We start from the raw sequence: 20,184 nt of genomic DNA, 5'->3' as shown, positions 1-20,184 counted from the left end.
ATACATGCGATACATGTAGGTATAAGCATAAGTGATACACGCGGGCGCATCCTAACGAAATTTTCGCGCCGAAATTTGGAATCAAAATTGTGGACATTTTGGAATTCAAGATCAGGGGTTCCAGTTGCTAAACTGAGCAAGGTACATGGAATATCATGGCAAAAGATACTACAAAGATTGCTACTCATCAGGGGCCAACCCTACAGTTAAAACGACTTTCCTCCAAGGAAGGCTTCTTTGCTATTTGTCATTAAAGTCAAGGCACTTATTCATTTCCCCCGTTTTGGAGCGTATAACTTTATCGTAAAATTCCGAAAATAAGGCCCCCAAATATAAGGCTGAACTCATTGGGATAATAAGCCCTTCTGAATATTTAGTCCCTGGACTATTACGGTAAGCAGTTTGAAGGTGTTAGCTTAATTTGTTTAGGCTAGTCTTATTTAAAAACCCAACCAATTTTGAAATACAAAATTCCTTCCAAAACCGAACCTTCCCCGAAAATAAACCTCTACATGAAAAAATTCTTTTGAAAGAATAGGCGCCCAAGGCTAATATATGAAATTCTATGGTATGCGTTTGCCGAAATGTCATTATTGTCCCAACAAGGAGCTCACCACTTAGCCAGCACTGTTCTCCAATCCCCGAAAAACTCTGAAGGAAATCACTTCATTCGATTAAACAAATGTAGTAATCAGCAATCAGACTCGATTATTAAGTTTCAATTCCGCTGTAAATTTTTGTAACCAACAGGTCCAGCCTCTTTTTAGGGCAGCTGCATATTCTTGTATCATTCAGTGATATCAGCTCGTGTCGTGACCCAAACCCCAGTACATGCCCCCTTGTTGTACATCACCCACTTAAAGGACTAGCCGACAACTGCCGTATTTTTTAATCGTCGATTTCTCTCCTAAAAGAGGAAATTTTTTAACAGTTTGCTTCAAATTTTACTCCACTTGTCTGTTTCCAGACCTGTATAGTTTTGCTCCTTTTTTGTTTTTGTTTTTGTTTAGAGTCAGGTATATTTGAGGTACTGTATAAACAGAAAGAAGAAAAAAAAAATATTTCGGGCGTATTGTTGTATCACTTCCATTTTTACACGTGCGCTTGTTTGTTTACGTGGGGCTCGTGCACGTGTGCGACGCCTTGTTAATTTACGGCGTTGTGATTGGTCAATTGCTCGTTAACTCCTATTTTAGGCGGTTTTTTTCTTGGGAGGAGCTTTCACAACTGTAATGATCTCAGTTAGTAACACCAGCCACCCTTTGCTTTCCGGCTAAGAACTTTCAGATTGTGCGCAGTATTTCATTTTCGTTACGCAGTCACATTGTTAGCATCTATCGTTGAGCTCTTTTTGATGATGCACGCTCCGTAGATTTAGGTATATTCCCTTGCGAATGGCCAAGTCGCCGTTGCAAATAAGACAAATCGAGGGCAAAGAATCTTCACTCAAGTATGACTGTGACTCAGAATCGTTTGTTTCGGAAAAAGACCCAAACAGACGGTTGGCCGACTTCATGTCACGTCTATCAAGGTAGCTATACTTACGTTTCCAAGTTGTATCGTTCAGACAATTATTGTTGAGATTTTAGTTTGTTATGTACATCGCGTTGATATTTCTAAAATCTCTCCTTAAGCACTTTACTTTTCCTGCTTCGAAACAAACCTAGATGCCAAATTTTATTTTAGCAATTTGTGCAAACAAATCGTTTGGTATTGTTCATTAAGTTCATTTGCATGTAAATACATTCTTAAACACCTCCGGATTAATATAGTCTTTTGCGCTCGCGCTTTGTGTTTTGTTCAACAAAGGAATCAATTTAGATTGTCAAAAGATTTCAGTTACGCCGAAATGTGATTCACTGTGAAGCTTACTCTCGAGTAATGAACATTGTCATCAGAAGAAAACTTCCTCTACAGTGTATCTCTTGATTCGAAGACTAAACTTGTGGACTTCAATAGTTAGTTTCATTTGAGCCACTATTATCTTTCTATTTTCTATTTTCTATTGAGTTTTTCGTCTTAACATTCCCCATAGCTTTTATTTTCGCGTGTTTAATTCTCGTTGTGGTTATGTGTTGCTTAAATGTTCGTGAAAATCAAACTCGCAAAAAGAAATCCTTAGGAAAGAGATACGAAACTGTTATTATGTCTTCCCATGACAGAAATGAAAGGTTGTAATGCACCCTACCCCAGCCAATAAAGATTTTCCGATTGTTAATAACGGGTTTAAACTTTTCTTAATTTTTTACCGCGAATTCTAAACGAGAAAACCTCGCGAAGATAAAAGCCTTTAGCGTACTTAATCATCGTTTTAGCGCACCTTAGTAGCTATAACACCGCTGTTTTCTTTTCCTTGATAAATACTTTACGCTACTTAAAAATTTTGCTTTTCAGATCTCAAGTCGAAACAGTGTCTGCCGAGCGCGATGCCCTCAAGGAGAACGTGGTCAAATTTGCAGAAGAAAAAGAAATGCTTATTGTGGAAAGCGAGGACACGGCACAGAAACTCGAAAAACAACACGAGACGAAACTAAGGTAAGAGCTTTAAAAAATTCCTCTATGCACACACGCAAGGTAATTTAAATGGCGCGGTAGTTGGCTCCGAAAGTCGATCCCGGAGGTAAATCTTCTTTTTGGTTACTTGAAAAAGTTTTTGAGCGAAGTCAAAAGCGTTGGGCCTCGAAAAAATACTCCGTTTCGGAACATGTTTCCCATTTTAGCCGCATTAGAAGAATCAGTTTTCTTTCACAACAATGCTTCCTAGTTTAGCTCGGACCTAAGCAAGACGTTTATCTTCACAATGCTTCTCTTCACCCAGGTGTAAAAATCGGTAGTAGCAGCTAGGCTATTCTAGAGATAAACTATTTATTTCTCTATTAAAACAGCTTTGTACAGACGTTTTTTAACGTTGTTTGAAAATTAAGTGTATATAAAGACAATATCCCCCTGCTAATGAGAGTGCGCTGTTATCGTAAAGAGTAAAGCAGTGTTGATAAGTATCTTGTAACTGAAAACTTTATAGAAACCGCTTAGTTTCACCAGAAAGTACCTGCTCAATTGTCGGTAAATAAGGTCAGGTTATTAACTGGTCTGGACACCTGTCAGTCAATTAACGTAGTAACACGGGGGGCGGGCTCGCCGCCGGGTGCTATCTGGCAAATTTTAAACGTTTTTCTCTCTTTTCCCAGGGATCAAGAAAATCTGTACACGGAAAAACTGCAGAACTTGCAGCAAACGCTGACCGAAGAGCGAGACAAAGTTTTGCATTCCGCCAACCAACAAAGATCCTTGTTAGAAGAATCGCTTCAGAATACTAAAACGGAAGAGCAGCGGCTTAGGACCAAACTCGTCGAGGCCGAGGAGGTGTGTGGTAATTTTTTTGTTTCAGTTTCAAAATCGAAATTGCTCGTGAATCAAGCAGATTGACATGTTTCGTTGCTGTTGTTGTTGGGAAAGGGGAGTTGACAAGAGCTTTGATACAAGTCAGAGGTCGGCATTTGTTGGAGCGAAAAAGAAGTTTCATCAGAGTTTCTTGTTGGATCTAGTAAGTCTACGCAGATTAGAGACTGTGCCTCTTCGTACGGAGGAATGTTTGCGCAGTTTCTCACAATACAGGAAAAGCATATCTTAACAAGGGCTACTGAAATTGGGTGTAACCACGCATTTTTGTACCTTTGCGGATCGCAGAAACACAGCAAATCGAACAAAGCGTGTTTTGTCGGAGAAGACCAACTTTTGCAGGAAGACCCTGAATTATCTGAAATGTTTAAAACTTTTGGTTTCAGTCTGTCAACTTTCTCTGTTTTTTTTTTTTCTTTTAGGAAATCTTGCGGCTTGAGAAGGCGCTGTCAGATTCACAGGAAAAGCTCCTCAACTCTGAAAGTGCCCGAGAGAGACTGGAGAAAGAATTGGAATCCATGTCAGATCTGTCAAACAGGGTAAGTGACAGTTGACAGGTGGCCTTGCCTTATTTGGTTAGACTTGACGTACATGTTAGTTCCAATAACTCAAAACCTTCAGGAAAATAAGGAAATACTTAACGTTTGAGATGAGCGAAAATCATGAACCGTAGTTGATAAGGTGTGTCTGGCGAGATCTGTAAATACTTAGATGAACGCGTAAAAAGGCGGCTTTAGCCCCACTGGGGACGTGAAAGGATCTGAGCGATTTATCGCGTCTTATTTGATCCATGACAGGGTGGATGCTGACTAGAACCCAGTCACCCTATGTCGTCTTACGATTTAAAATTAGAGGGTCGACTGGAGGCGAGTCAGGAGTGATAAAATGTATCGAGAACGATTGTGAGAAACGCCTTTTAAAATCTCAGTTGATACAGAGGTCAACTTCTCGCGTCGCGCTGCAGCTTGTAAATGCTCGTTACAATAATTTTAGCAAGTAAACTGGGGTGAGAATCGAGGGGAAATTGTCTTTATGAACCATGGAATTCCCAAGAAGTGTATGGTGATAGACTTGGAGAATTGATATTTCGATGTTGTGACTATTGTGTTGTTTGTTCTCTGTTTGTAGCTGGCTGAAGTCGAGAAGCAACAACTACTGAAACAGCAGCAAAATCAGAAGAACAGTAAAAGTGTCAGGGAACTGGAGCGAATTAACCGAGTGAGTTTACAAATTTGTAGTAATCTCGCGTCCCAGGCTAAAGACGCTTTCCATTTGTCAAAACTGACCGGCCAGTGTAATCATTTCGCAAACGTAATACACCGACAGTTTAAATGCCACCTTTTTTAATTGGCTCAAAATAGCGCACACTACTTTCACAATGTGCCACTTTGAAGAATTCGAAGTATCTTTCCTTTAAATTGGTACACTCCGTTTACGGAACGACTGGTCTGGCCGGCCAGGAAAGCAAATGGAAAGCACTCTAAGTTAGGTTAAAGTACATGTAAGTGTTTTCTCAGGAGCAATTTGTGAATTTAATCTCGACTGTTAAATACTCAGTCTCTTAAGTGTCTTGAAAATCGTCATGCGAAGGAATTTTATAAGTGGGAAAGCGGGAAAGAAATAAGAGAAGAAGATATCTTTTATTGTTTTGTCACATGATGTAGTCCCTTTAATGTGTATTTCGAAGTTCCAAACGCTCATTACTGTTGGTCGTCATCAGACGATGAGGTCGACTGGTTGCATGTCTCAGTATAAAGCGCTGTGGTTGGTAGCAATTGGTTCGTCATGTGTCCTGATGCAGACTGGTAGTTAGCGTTTGCAACGCCACGGCCAACATCAAAATGATTACATCGTGTGACAAGCGATGAAGAAAGCTATCATTCGCTGTGACCAAGATGAAGAAAAAAACACTTTATACAGCAAAAAATTTTGAAGTTGTGGTCATTCTACGCAAACGTTTTAAGGGTCTTAAATGTCAAATGTCAGTCTAACTGTTGCATAGCGAGCGAGCGAGCGTTAATTGCATTTAAACCTTTGACGTCTTCTAATGTCTTACAAACCTCGTTTCTTTTCTCCCAGGAACTTCGAGACGAGAACGACGAACTGCGTCTCCAATGCGAAGCTCTCACGCAACAAGTCAACAGTTCGGTAAAACGACGGCCCAGCCATCGGAAACGACAGGACAGCCAGAAGGTTCATCGGCATGGCTCGGTTCTTTCCGACTACACGAAGCCAGTAGTGATTAAACGAAATAAGGAGGGTGCGACGTCAACGGATGAGTCAGATACCGCTGACCAGCCAGACGGTACGCCTTCTGTGCGAGTCAGCGGTGATGGCGGGTCAAATGAGGATGCGGGTAAGCACCAAAATTGATGCGCGCGAAAAATTTTTCCATCAGCGTATGCCCTGTTCTTCGGTAGGTAAACCTTAGCACAAAAGAGTAGTGTGTGTGCGTGCTATCATTGTGAAGTGACAGTGAACAAATTTTACTAAATTTCTCAAACTCCTTACTAATAAATTGAAGAACGAACAACTGTTTAACGGCTTAAATTTCGTTCCAATGGCCATGCATTTGAGTTTCATCCACAGACTCAAAAGTTTCAACCACCTTGTTCAGGATGATCTACCTTGTACGGTATTAATAAATAGTACCAGGAAAGGATTGCTCAATAACTTTAATTTGAATGGTCACTCCTGAGGAATTTTTCATCAGACTCGATAGTTAGAGTGCTTTGTACGGAAGCTTACTAAGCAGTACTAGAGGAAAGAATAGCTCGATAGCTTTCATTTGAGTGGTTGCACTTGAAGATTTTATCCACAGACTCCAAAGTTAGACCGCCTTGTGCAGTATAATGAACAGTACCACCTATTTAAATGGCTATACAACAATTTCAATCAAGACTCAAATGTACATGTAAGAGGCCAGTACATGACTTGGGATTAATCCTTAAGGTGTTGGGTTGAAAGGGCAGAGCGTATGTATGGTAGTGTGATGAGAGTTTGGTGTTCTAAAGGGCGCTGTTTGTTAAAGGGTTTCAAGTCTCTTTTCTTTTCTCTGTATTCTGTAAAGCTATTAGCAAAGCACGGCACTCCACGTTTACGATTTTTATTAATTGCCAGAACTAACCTTATGACGCCTTTAAGTTTGCATTTCTTTTCTCTGGCCAGCTGGCCAATCTTTGGTCCTCTAGATTGCTTAGCTAGTTTGTTAAACAAACCAAACAAAGCGGTGCCGAAAGGTTTAAAACTCTAGCGCGCAATACATACGGATCGCATTTTTGACTACTATAAATTGACCTTACAGGCTGAATTGTTTGACCTGCCACCCGCACTATTAACTGACTCTCTCGTTTGTATGTTTGAGGGTAACTTTGGTAACCAGTGTAGCAATATTAATCGTAATATGTCACACTTACTGATAATATGTTAACCAGACTAAACGCACTGCACCAAATGACAGCTGGCGAACAGCGGCAGCCAGCACTTACTGACCATGCGCACCACATGCCTGATGGATGAGCCAGTGGCTGGTAATGTTGCATGTATTTAAACACGTCTTTGTTTAAGAAGGGCAACTATTTTGTGAGCCTTGTTGGCACAGGTGTTGAAAGTTCTCGGTTCTCTCATCTTGTTTCCCAGTGATCTTCATTATTGCAATATCTGGCGTCGCATTTCTGTGAAGTAGGACTTCCCGAGGTTGTGTTTTCCGTTCTGTTGTCTCGCCATCTTATCATTCAAACTATAAAAACTCATGTTCCTTTGACGTTAAGCAAAACTATAGTTTTTCTGTCCTTTCCTTCTTGTCATCTTTCTACCTCATCAGGTCAGTTTACAGACGACGATGTACCTCCTATTCCCTGGTCCGTTGAATGTGATGAGCAAATCGTCTTCACCAAAGGTCTTCTTTGTTGTTGTTCTTCTTCTGACATTTTATTTTCATCCCTCTTTGTCGAGTTTTATGGTAAACTTGGTATTGCCTTTGTGAACTAACTTCTATCTTTCGTATGCCACACGTAGATTTTCTCTTCCTCTTACAATTCTTTTCTATTATGACCTTTCTTTGTCAAACATTACCTTGCTCTTATCTCAATTATTGGACTACTTTACTTGACGGCCGTACGCAAAACTGCTTTCTTTTTCCTGATATTTTCGTTCATACACTGTACCAGCTTTATTGTCAACCAAAATACCTCTCCTTTAAACTGTCTTTTTCATTTCATTTCACTTTATTCTTTCCCAAATCATCACATAAATCGCATGCAGGGTCCTCGTTGTACTTGACTTCGACTTTTAAATGGCGATTCTTGGTGGGCTTTAAAGGCAATTGAAAAATTTATTGCGCTTGTTGGTAGGCAAAACGTGAAGCAGAATGTCGACAAAGAACTCGCTTCGTTTTTTCCTCATTTGATTTTGATCTGTTATTTTCTTGAGGACACTTTCTTTACTGGCCACAGAGTTGATACAATACGCTGCAGGAATACAAGGCAAATTATATGAGCCGTGTATGGATTTGTACTTTAAGCACACTGTAAATTCAAAAGCTTTGTTTTAACCCGTTAAATTGAAGCCGATTCGGTGAGTTAAATACAATGCTACTGCCTCTTCTCATCGCAAGGACTGACATGCATCTTAGGGCTAAAATGAGTCGCCGAGGGGGCTGAAATGGTTATTGAGTGCTAATTTGACTCCGCAAAATAAGGGCGAAAATTGTAATTGTAAGGTCTGAAATGTACTTAAGGGCTAAAATGAGTCCCTGAGTGGGCTGAAATGATCTTTGATAGCCGTATTTTGCCCCAAGTTGTGACCCACATGTCCCTAAAAGGGGAGAATCAGCCCCCAGGTCGCCAGGGCTAAATTGGCACTTTAGGGCTGAATTGGATCTTTTGAATTGTGGTGTAGTTTTTTTGTGATCAATACTTAGCAGTGCTTTTTCGTTCTTTTCTCAGACGACTCTAAAGAACTGCAAGAGCAAAAGAGTAAGTTGTGTGATAAATACGTTAACAGGAACTACAGTTTGTAAACGGAACTAGCATCTCTGTTGATGTCAATCAGTAAAAATTTACTCAAGTAGAATGTACATTGTTAACAAATATTAAATGTTGACGTGACAATTGTCCGATTGCCGGTGAATTTCTGAAAGCTTCTTTACCTTGAAGATAAGTGTAAATACGCCCTGGCCTCATCTTTGTGTAAATCAGAGAGTTGTTTGATTTGACTGGCTAAAAGCTAAGCAAATGGGCAATCATGAGTGGTCGTTACATTTACCGGTTAAAAACTTCCCCGCGTCTGTAGTATCGCATTGTTTACGGTTTTTCAATTTAGTTACGCAAGAACTTATTTACTCAAATCTGGTTTTACTGTGCATTGCGTTTTCATTTGTAATACAATTCTTAAACTCTGTACACGTTTGTTCTTTAGGAGTTATCGCGAACCTTGAGAATCAATTGAAGGAAAAAGAGGAGCAAATCAAGACACACAGAGCCAAAGTTGAGGAACAAGAATCTTCAATCAGTGAACAAGAGAAGCTCCTGGCGGAACAGAAACAGTCCGTCACTGAATTCCAAGAGAAAGTCCAACAGCTTGGTGATACGATCACACAACAAGGAGCGCAGCTGAAGGAACGAGAGGCAGCAATCAACGATCTTAAGAACGAGATCGAGTCACTCACGGGCTCCCTTGCTTCTGATAGCCAAGAAACACGGAGTAGGTATGACACCGAGCTAGCAAACCTAACGGCGCAGTTTACTGGAGAGATGGAAGGACTTCAGAAGGGCTTTAACCTGGAGAAGGAGCAATTAGAGAAGGAATACCAAGCGAAGATGAAGGATTTGGAGCATTCGCTTAAGAGCGAGCAGGAGAACCTCAGGAACGAATTAGAGAGTGGGTTTAGGCAAGAAAGGGAGTTGTTGATATCGGAGTACGAGAGCGAAAAATCAGAGATGGAGGAAGAGCACAGGGGTGAGAAGGAAATGCTGGAGAAACTGTTCAAAGGTGAGATGGACAAAGAGAAGGAGAAGATGGACGTGGAAGAAAGACGGCTGATTGAGAAGCTACAAGCTGTGGAAAGTGAAAAGACGGAAGTAGAGTTGAAATTGATGAACGAGAAAGCGGAATTGGAGCAGCAGTTTAGGATCGAGAAAGCTGAGTGGGAATTACAGAATTCGACCAAGGTGGCCGCTATGGCTAAGGACAAAATTGAATGGACGAATTTGAAATCGGAGCTAGAGAACGCGCATAAACAGCAGATAAGCACACTGGAGAATAAGTTCAAGAAAGAGAAATCCAAGGTCGAGGAGGATCACGCAAACGGCACGTGGGATCTCAAACAGGCTCATGCTAAGGAGGTGGCGAGTCTGAAGCAGAATTTTGTTGAACAGAAAGCAGAAATGGAACAGAAGTTTACCAGAGAAAAAGCAGAGTTGAGGGAGTCGTTCACTCGCGGGAGAAACGAGCTCGAGCAGAGATTTGCCCGTGAGAAGGTTGAACTAACGGAGAACCTCGAAAATGAACACAACCACACACTTGCGCTGAGAGAGGCCGAACTGAAAAATGGCTTCCTAAAGGAAAAATCAGCTTTGGAGAAGCAATTCGATGAGGAACGAGCGAAAATCGAGGAAGGCTTTCAAGAAAATTCGACTCATAGCGAGTTGACTTTTCAGAAGTGGAAAGCAGAACTCGAGGAGCATTACACGGAGGAAAAAGCCAAACTTTTGCAGAGCGCTTCCCGGGAAAAAGCTGAGTTGGAACAGCGGTACAAAGATCAAATTACCGAGTTGCAGCAGGCGTTTACCGAGGGCGAGGCTGGGCTCAAAGGACAACTTAAAAACGATTTCCTGCAGTTGCTTGCAAAACACAAAGCAGACTTAGAAGAGAGCTTCGCAAAACAGAAAGCACAGCTGGAGGAAAGCTACTCGCGTGAAAAGGCGGAGTTCGAAAAGAGTGGCACGGTTGGTTTGCAGGAAATTCGGGAAAGTTATTCTCGGGAGAGAAACGAACTCGAGGAAAGTTACCAGAGAAAAATCAAAGATCTACAGAAAAATTACACGCGAGAGAAACAGGAATTAGAAGAGGAATGCGTACAGGGAAAGATTGAACTTCGATCACGACTTGAAAAGGAATACGCCACAAAACTTAAAACCGAAACTGAACTTCTTGAACAAACCGTTAAACATCTCCAGGATGAGATTAATTTTCTCAAAGAGCAGAAGCGAGAGCTCGAGGCGAAAGTTCAAACGCTTGAGCTGAAGACTTTAACTCGCAGCGATAAAGAAGCCGTGGAATTGAAACTATCTCGCGAGAAACTGGTAGAGCTTGAGAGTAAGGTAGAAGCGCTTGAGAAAGAGAAAGGACTTATATTGGAAAACAGCATCAAAGAAATTACTGAGCAGAAAGTTCATCTGGATGAGCTGCAAAGAGAGAAAGTGGTGATGGAGAGGGAAGCTTTAGAAAGAGAAAGGGAACTACTTGAGGCGGAGAAGGTAAGTACCAGTAAGGTAATTTACATTATCGTTTTACTTACATTCGAGAGCGGAAAGATTTTGTTACTGTAAAGGCTCCTTAAACTGAAAAAAAAAAAATAGGCAGTCTCAGACTGCATGTGTCTACTGCAGTACTGGTATAGAAATGTGCTATAAAAGAATTGAAGAAAAGGAAAATAAGACTGAAATGAAAACGAAGAGGGAGGAGTGGAAATAGGATAGAGATAAAAGAAAAATGGTTGTAAAATGTTGCACAGAATACTGATGAGAAGAGATTAAGCTGGTATCGTTTACCACAAACATTTTGTATGCAGAGAACTGTAACTTTATTCTAACATAAACAATATATTATATAATCTTACAACGTGAACCACAACTTTGTATTAAAAGCAATGCAGCAAAGTTCTAAACATAAAGTACTGAAAGCAAAGTTCTAATCTGAAACGTAGGCATAAAATGCAACAGAAACTATTAATTAATCTATACTGAACTTATGAATGGCAAGTATCATTCTTTAACCCTTTGACTCCTGTCGTGTTTCCATAGTTTTCGCATAAATTAACTTTTTCCTAGAGCGGTTTAAACTGGATAAAATGCGCAGTAGATAAATAAATATCGTTGGCTTCCAAAGCTGACGTAAAATAATATGGTTACCTATTAATCATTTGCCGAAAAACACACTTGAACGCAAAAATATTGCCAAAATTCATGGCATGTTGATGAAGACCTTTGGCATATGAAATTTCAACCCGCTTATGCAAATTGTCCTTGATTACGCATTTGTCGCTTCTCAAACGCATATATGAATTGACAAAGACACAAAAATCAACAAAAAGCTTTCTAAAAAAAACATTTTATTGAAATAAACGACGCATTTGCTATTAGAGGCAAAAAACTTTCAGTTTTGATGCGTGCGTGCAAACACGCACGTAAAATTTGAAGGCACTCCGTGTTTGTAAGCGATCACTCGCAGTAAATTCGGGTACGTTTGCGATGAAAATTACAGAAGTTACAGAATTCTGGTTCAAATCATCACTTAAACTATTTGTAAAAAGCAAATCAACATCGAAAAACATCATTTACCGTATTGTCGCCATTGTCCTGATCCCCAAATACAATCGCTTAGATAGGATTAGCGTCGGCTTTCGATAGTATTTTATTTGGGATTCCTGTGGCATTTACACTCTTACACTCTTTCACTCTTTCACTCAACCCGATGACATAGTGTCTACGCTTCTCTAGAAGCCGTAGACACAAAAACATTTTTGCGTGAGCAAGTATTTCCTTATTTAGATTGAGCAAAGAACACATTTTAGAAGAAATTCTTGCTTGTTAAATTCAAGGGAATGCTTTTGAGTCGGGTCCGGAAAACATTGTTGATTCTTGACCCCAAATCTGATTTTGTTTCCTGGTCGTATTTCCCCAGTGAGTTAAGCTACTTGAGAAGAAATAATATTTCCGCAACAATGTAAATTAGTTTACACAAGACATAACTTTAACACCGAAGGCGTGGTCGAGGGGTTGTTCGGTCTTTTAAGCCCCAATACGTACGTACTAATTCTGTTCGCCATTTTCTATACATTCTTATAGAACTAGCGGGGAGAATTTGTTTTAATGTGCATACCAATCTCGGGTGAAAATAGATCTAGTTCACTCTTGGGGCTCTAAAGTTTGTGAAAGAAAACGTATTTTAACTGCTGTGGCGAATTTCAATATTTTTTCATTTTCAAACGCTTTAATTGTTCTATGGCTAAAATAGTGTTTTATGAGAAAATTACGTTGCATGTTTTCTCGTTTGATATGAGGGTTTTTTTTTTTTTTTTTGTTCATTTTTTTTTTTGTTTTTTTGTTTCTCGTATAAGGATTTTTAGCCGGCGTTTCATTCTTTTGAGCTGAACCAACTCCGGCTTGATAATAGCATTATTAATTGCGCGCATTTTTGGATTTGATGTTTTGTAGCAATATTCGTTTCAGTGCACTGTGCGTCAGATCTATTAGTTTTGCTTGTGACATCTGTAGTAAGTTTTTGGCGCTTTGTTATCGAAGGTGAAGAGTGAAGGAATGGGAAATGAAGTCAAAGAACTTAAGCTTAAAACGGATGAAATGGATGTCCTTTTAAACCTTCGAGCCTCGGAAGTGGACGATTTAGGACTGAAACTTCGCGAGCACAGTTCGGAAAACGAGAGATTGAAAGAGACTTGCGACAGCATGGACACAGAGCTTAAAGAAGCTAAGCTAAGAGTTCAAGAACTTGAAGTTAGTTTGAATTTAAACAATTCGGAAAAAGAACAGTTAGAGGAGAAGTTAAAGGAGAGAGACTCGCAGCTGACAGGTTTGGCCTCCACTGAATCTGAGCTCAAAGACATCATGAATAAGAGCCAAGAGATCGAGGACATGTTGCGCAGTCGAGATTTGGAAAACCAAGAATTGAACAAAAAATTGCTGGAGAACAACGCCGAGTTGGAAAGCGAAATGGCGGAGCTTCAGAGCGACTTGAGTAAAGCCATGATGAAGACGAAAGAGCTTGATGCGTTGTTAACCATGAAAGAGACTGAAAATCAGCAATTGGAGAAAAAGATTCAGGGGTACAACAAACAGAAAACCGAGCTTGAAGACAAGGTGGCTCAGCTGACCAACCAGCTCGCGGATGCGGAAACCGTGCGACTTCAAGAACTGAAAACGCGTGTGTCCGTTTGGGAGACTGAGAACAAGGATTTGGAGCAGCGGCTGAACCAGCGCAATAAACACAATTTGGAGTTGGAACAGAAGCTGAGACTGCTGTCCAAAAAGATCTCGGACAAAGATGACGTCAAGGTCAAGGAGTTAGAGCGCATGCTTGCCGTGCGAGATAGTGCTTACCAGGCCCTCGAGGGTAGACTCGAGCAACGCGGGGAGGAAACGAGCCAATTGGAGAAACAAGTAACACAGCTGACCCAAAAGCTTGCAGACATGGAAAACCTGCGACAGAGGGAGTTTGAAGTTGAGAAGGTGTCGTCATCTCTTGGTGGTTTTATTTTTTCTTTTTGCTGTTAATTTGCTTTTAATTTAGTAAGCTAATGGTAAAAGAATCAGCTAATGACATCCTAATGTTCTAATGTGTGGCATAAGTAATGTAACATTTTAGAACTGGTAATCTAATGCGTTAATGTGTGGTGTAATAGTAAGCTTAACACATTTGCTACGCAGATAACGCTTTCTAATAACTTCCTGGCCTTTAACACTTTCGACTTAAGTAAGTAAAGTGTGTGCCTTTTTCTTGTGTGGCAAGCTCATAACGTTTATTAACAGCTCTAATGTTTTTGCTTTCTAACCTGTGTGACAGTGCTTGACGTAAAAGTAATTTTAAAGCTGACAGCTTGCATTCAGAATTTGAAAACATCTTTTCGCGCCAACTGAATTATGGACTTGACCCTACTGCATCCGGGACTTGACACGCTTCACTGATCATTACGTCACTTCTAACGACTTAAACTGCAACGTACAGAAACAACAGACTACTAAACTTAAATACTCCATAGTGTGATAAACAGAGGCGTGAAATAAAGTACGTTGTACTTACAACTATAATATGTTTAACCAACAAAGCAATCAGAATGTTGTAAAAAACTGTTTGACATGTCTAGCTCGACTTAAAACTGAATAAACTAAACAGTGTTTCAGTTTACGGAGTTAAAATGTAAATACTTAAACTTCAAAATGTTTAACTCTCTCTTGTAACTGAAGCTTTCGTTCCATGTAAATAGAATAATTGTTTGACTTAGGGATGGCTAAGAGCAAACAGCAATTGTTATTAAGAGCAAAATGTAACGAAAAGAACCCGGCCCCCCAATTTTTTTTTTTTTTTTTTTTTTCGTGTCTTTTTGCATTTCGGTGTGCATAAACATTCAGTTCCCTTCGTAAATGGTATTTTTAACACGAATGTTTTAATTAATTAAAACTCGTAAGAGAAACTGTTCTCTTGTTAAATGTTCCTGGTAATAGAGTGTTTCGTGGCTTTATGATTTAAACGCATTCATATATTCTGTTGTAATCATTCATTTTTACGCCAGCATTGTAAAATAGGTGTCTCAAACTTAAAGTCTTTCAACGCAATCATACTAAGTAACGACTATAAGACTATTAGGAGCAAACTTTTCGCGCCTGTTTCTTCAAACCGTTCTCAGCATTGACTTGTAAAGCTTGCAACATGTCACCTTAGTTTTGCTGCGTTAATTATTCTCTGTACTGTCACAAATGTGCTTGACCTGACAAACTTGTAACAGGCTCAGAGCATCTTTTCGCAGTCGTTCACGCTCATGATTAACATTTCTTTACTTGTTGCAGTCCTCTGTATATCAATGTTATCGAATACCTGTTGTATAATTAGCTAATTGATGTTAATCGTGCTCATGTCCTGCGTCGTCTTTGTTTAGCTGTTTGGTCTGTGTTTTAATTCTAAAATACGTATTAAGTAGGTACAGTTAAACCTCCTTTCATACAGTGCTGTCTAAGGGACAACGCTCTTCAGAAGATGTCTCCTAGGAACACTTTCTCACGGGTGGGAGGGGATGGATCCTCCCGTTTATATTATATCCTTTGGGGTTCTTTTTCTAAGGAACCACAATAGTTTTCATCTCACATTCTGGTGAACATTACTTTTGAAAGATTTAAGAAACTTTCAGTGGCTTTTATTTGAATGGCCACACTCCAGGATTTCATCCAGAGACTCAAAAATTAGAACCAACTTCTACAGCATAATAAACAACACCACAGGGACGTATTGCTCAGTAGCTTTCATTTGAATGGTCACACTTTAGGATTTTATCCAGAGACCTTGTTTCTAAGCTTCTGTAAAGTCGAGGTTCGACTGTACATAATTTCAAGTCCCTTGTGACCGCTTTTCATCTGTAAACACAACCGTTTAAAACTTTTGCAGGCCAAAAATGATCTCATCACGATGGAAAAGAAACTGGAAGATATACAGGGAAAGAAGCAGGTCTTAGAGAAAGTCCTTAAGGAGAAAAACTCCAAAGCGAACACTCTTCAGGAAGAGGTTTACGTGTTGAAAGAACGACTGGCTAATGCACAGGGAACCCACAAGAGAGAACTAGAAACTGAGAGACAGAAGGTGCGTTAATTTTAGGAGGTTAACACGTAGACGGGGTCTGTATGTCCTCTTCCGAATTAACCACCCTGTGCAAACTGAACTTCTTAAATAACCTGGGCCGTGTTGGACGAAGTATGATAAGCCCTCATCCAGGCTAGTTACCATGACAACTAGTGGGTATTGTTCACGATTAAACCCAGGGCAAGTGCTAATCGGACTTCGATCAACTCGGTCTTGATGTTCTGTTTTGAAACCTTATGTCAACGAAAAATTAAATCACAACGTAACGCGATTAATCAATATTGTAAACACCACAATGATGAAACGAAATTTTTTGCTTGGAAGTCCAGGTTCGTGAGGAACCAAGTATTTTTGAAACGTGACCTAAAAGTGAAGAAAAATCCCCAAAACTTGTTGAAACCTTGTTAAAATCTTTCTTCTCTGCTATAGTGAAAACTGTGCATGTGAATCAGTTTGTCTGTGTCTTTGTGTTGCCAAATCTTGTTTGCAGCTTGCGTGATGTTACGTGATCTGTTCGTGTTGTACGTGACGTTCCGTGCAATGTTATATGACGTGTGGTAAGATGTGTCTTTCCTTCATGGTAAGTTGTTTGTCTTCACTGAGATTCCTTTTCGTTGTTTGCTGAGTACGTTGAAAAAGATAGTTTCTAATCTTAATGTTTTTTTCTCCTTGTAGGCAGCGCTTGCGAATACGGAAATGACAACAGCGAAATCTCGTCATCAACGTGAAGTGAGCGAGTTAAAGGAACAGCTTCACCGAGCCAACTTGGCGAGTGAACGGGATCAAGCCTTGAGGGAAAAAGTGTTTAACGAGGCAAAGGCAGAGGTCATGGCACTCAGCAAGAAGGTTTGAAAAAAATTTCATTTTTCATCTCATTTCTTTAGGTTGTCTTTTGCAATATTTGTATCGTTAATCGTAAGAATGCCAGTCCAATTTGAAAGAATTTTCAAATATGTTGAATACTGTAAGTTCGTAGTTACTTGAGCAGTCTTGTGATTAAAAATGTATGTTCACTGAAAGAAAAGTTCAGAAGTAATTTCAAACTTGTCGATCGCTTTTGAAAATCTTCGAGAGTCTTCGAGCTTTGTAAGTCTTCAGGCTGTCTTCGGAAATCTTCGCATCAAGTTCGTCTTCGGACTGTATTCGGAGGTCAGTATTGGGATACCTTAGGAAATCTTCGAGGGATGTTTGTAATTCTGCGGAAAACCTCGAGTCGACTTTCCCAGTTTTTGGTGATCACAGTAACCTTCGCTTAATCTACGTACAAGTAATAAATGATTTATTTGCCTGCTCTCAGCTTATCGGAATTCAGCATTTCAAACTATCAGACCAACCCTAAAACCCTCAGCTAACCCTAAAGCTTCGTTTAACTGAAATTCTGCAAAGCCAGTTGACTGTACAATGTAGTAGCCTGCGTAGCTGGCGGAATTGTAGGTGCGCGCGAAATAAAGTTTTGGCGGCGTGCCGCGAGGAGAGAAGGGGGACTTTGAAATATTTCTCGCGGCTCTGCTGCCAAAACTTTATTTCGCGCGCGCCTACAATACCGCCAGCTACGCAGGCTAACAGTGTAGCGGTAGCCGTGATCGTTCTTAAGAGGTTTGCGATCCTTTTTATCCTACAGCTTGAAGAAAAGACTCGAAGGCTGCGAGAGCTTGAAAGCGCGAGCATTTCGTGGGAAGGAAGAATACGAGTGCTGGAAAAAGAGAAATTCGAATTGCAGAATAAAGTAAAACAGACTCGAGAAGCATTAGATGAGCACGTGGCGCGACTTAGTAAACAGGTAATATGAATGTCACTACTACTACTACTTCTTCTTCTTCTTCTTCTTCTTCTTCTTCTTCTTCTTCTTCTTCTTCTTCTTCTTCTTCTTCTTCTTCTTCTTCTTCTTCTTCTTCTTCTTCTTCTTCTTCTTCTTCTTCTTCTTCTTCTTCTTCTTCTTCTTCTTCTTCTTCTTCTTCACAGGCTCAAGAGTTAGAACCACCTTAAAAAAAAAGTACACAAGCTTTACGTTTCATGTGGTGGTCAATTTTTTGTTTTCATGCCAAAGTACACTAATTATATAGCGTAATACATAGCTTTCATTTGAGCAAGTTTAGGATTTCAGTCACTTGTTCAAAAGTTAGAATCACCATGTGCAGTATAATAAAAATGCAGGCTTTACTTTTCACGTTTTATTCAAGTTTTTATTTTTCATGCAAAAATACACTGAGCCGTCGTAGCTTAACTGACATGAAATTGAATGGAAAGAAAACACGTTATTCAAAAGCAATGCAGTTTGCTTGCTTTTTTTCTTAAATCCCTGATATACTAATTCGATATTTTTTTAGGATTTTTCACTGAGAATACTTTTAGCTATTGAATCAAAGCACTGAGAAGACGACATCCATAATATTTCACCCCGGTAACTTTGAAAACGATGTACCGTAGAACTATATCAGGCATGTTCCAGATCGCCGTTCTAAGTGAAGTTCAAACTAGCTTTTCCAAAATCTACCGCACAACCAATTAAAGCACAACACCATCAGTGAATGGGTTGTCCATCAGATAAACTGCTGCATGTTGAAGACCAAATTGACTGAAACTTGATTTACGTCGACGGAATCATGTTTGGTGTTTTGACCGTTGTTTCACTTGAGTTTTCAAGCATTTCCTTTGTGTTTTCGGACATTCCGTGGGGTGGGACTTAAGCGTGGAACAAATTGGGGGCTTACAAGAAGGAAGCGTGATTAAAAAGGTAGTCCAGTCATTTCATCGCCCTTAGTTTTGTGGATGAAACACCAAAAATTGAGTCCGACATTTTCGGGTTGTTTCTTTGTTGCTGTGAACATAATGAGGTGTTTTTTATCTCTCTCAATGTTTTTCTTTTCGCTGTAGCTTCAACAATCGGAGGTCAGTGCAACGCGTTCAGGAAATCTTGTGCAAGAACTCTACATCGAAAACGCGAAACTCACGAAAGCACTTCAGCAAACTGAAGCCAGCGAGAAGAGAGTGGAAAAGGCAAACAGGCAACTCACGGAGCAGAAGAGAGCTTTGCAGCGGGTCATCTCAAAATTGTGTGGAGCTAATGCCATTGCTTGAGGCCAGAATCCTCCTTTGGTCAGCTTTCTGAAGAGAAATCATGTAGAAAATTGAAGAGTTGCTCTCATTGTTGGCTCACCGTAACCCCTTTTCCAATATCACTGATGGTTTCCAATAGCAACATATTTTGGAAGTTCCACACACCATGCATTCACTATGTGGAAAAGGAACCTCACAGGACAATTTTGTACAAGCAATAGACGTTTTTGTCATTTTTAAATTGAAAATAAGTGCGACAGCTTTTTGAAAACGTTATTACAAGTTGCATGATATGGAGTTATTAATACTCTTTTAATCGAATTCATCAGCAATGTTTTAAAGCGACTCAATATTGATAGGTAGGTTAGGATATTTTTATAAATACCGTACAAATGTCAATAGTGCTTCGTACCAATCGTTCAGCACTGCTTAGGTACAAATGTATATGTAAATCGCTTTTCATATGTTTTATAGTTTTTGTCGCTTAACGGCATTTGGGACCTTTCCTAACGCTTTTTGCGAAAACTGAATATTTAAATTTTCGCAAATCACAAAATTTGTTGAAATCTATTCCAACAAGAAATGATTTTATTATTTACAATATCAATTTTTGCGATTTTAAAACGTAGAACATCGCGAAATTTCATATCGTGAAAATTGAGTGTAATACGATAAGCTAAGAAAGGACTTTCAATCTGTCAAAGTGCTATTTTTGAATACTACTAAGAAAAGCGGGCAATATTCAACTAAATTGTTGTCACTTTGTACAGCTCTTGCTCGTTTGTCAATTCAGTGAATAATCCAACCATCAATAATTTATCAGTTTTCAATCAAATTTGATAAATAAATAAATCAAATAATCCGTGCTTGTTAATAATTCTCAACATTGCACTGTCCGTAATGTCTTGTTCGCGGGGAAGTCCTCTTTTATGGTACCCGTGTGTTAATAACCCTCAAGTGTAAATGTACCCACATCTCTCGCCTCGTACATAGTTAATAAACAACGCCATCTATTATCTATTCGAGTGTTGTCTTCTTGCGTCAAAGGAATAAACTTGTGTAGCCAAGTTAAGGCACAGTTAAGCTATGGTTTCTATGTTCCCAATCGCTGAAATCACCTCGAAAGAGTTGTTAAGCGATCGG

General features: G+C 39.7%; 1 protein-coding gene across 5 annotated transcripts in view; it reads left to right on the top strand.

Moving 5' to 3' along the window:
* The window catches only part of LOC146459901 (uncharacterized), a 38,236-nt gene extending 18,175 nt beyond the window's left edge, over positions 1-20,061 (top strand). For 2 of the 5 annotated variants that reach the window (XM_085088636.1, XM_085088639.1), the window contains exons 11-22: positions 2,395-2,535; positions 3,189-3,363; positions 3,822-3,938; positions 4,528-4,617; positions 5,479-5,755; positions 8,346-8,375; positions 8,818-10,877; positions 12,924-13,865; positions 15,793-15,984; positions 16,660-16,830; positions 17,606-17,764; positions 18,859-20,061. In XM_085088636.1, coding sequence (XP_084944762.1) covers positions 2,395-2,535; positions 3,189-3,363; positions 3,822-3,938; positions 4,528-4,617; positions 5,479-5,755; positions 8,346-8,375; positions 8,818-10,877; positions 12,924-13,865; positions 15,793-15,984; positions 16,660-16,830; positions 17,606-17,764; positions 18,859-19,062 — 4,558 coding nt within the window. In that variant the 3' untranslated portion in view covers positions 19,063-20,061. Of the gene's footprint in view, positions 1-1,245; positions 1,532-2,394; positions 2,536-3,188; positions 3,364-3,821; positions 3,939-4,527; positions 4,618-5,478; positions 5,756-8,345; positions 8,376-8,817; positions 10,878-12,923; positions 13,866-15,792; positions 15,985-16,659; positions 16,831-17,605; positions 17,765-18,858 lie in introns of those variants that run through there. The other 3 variants (XM_085088641.1, XM_085088638.1, XM_085088640.1) reach the window with 3 other exon arrangements.
* Positions 20,062-20,184: the final 123 nt, after the last annotated feature.

The sequence above is a fragment of the Pavona decussata genome, unplaced genomic scaffold (genome assembly GCF_977016875.1).
Source record: "Pavona decussata unplaced genomic scaffold, jaPavDecu1.1 SCAFFOLD_215, whole genome shotgun sequence".
NCBI classification, from domain to species: Eukaryota; Metazoa; Cnidaria; class Anthozoa; order Scleractinia; family Agariciidae; genus Pavona; species Pavona decussata.
This window is presented reverse-complemented; position numbering and strand designations above follow the sequence as displayed.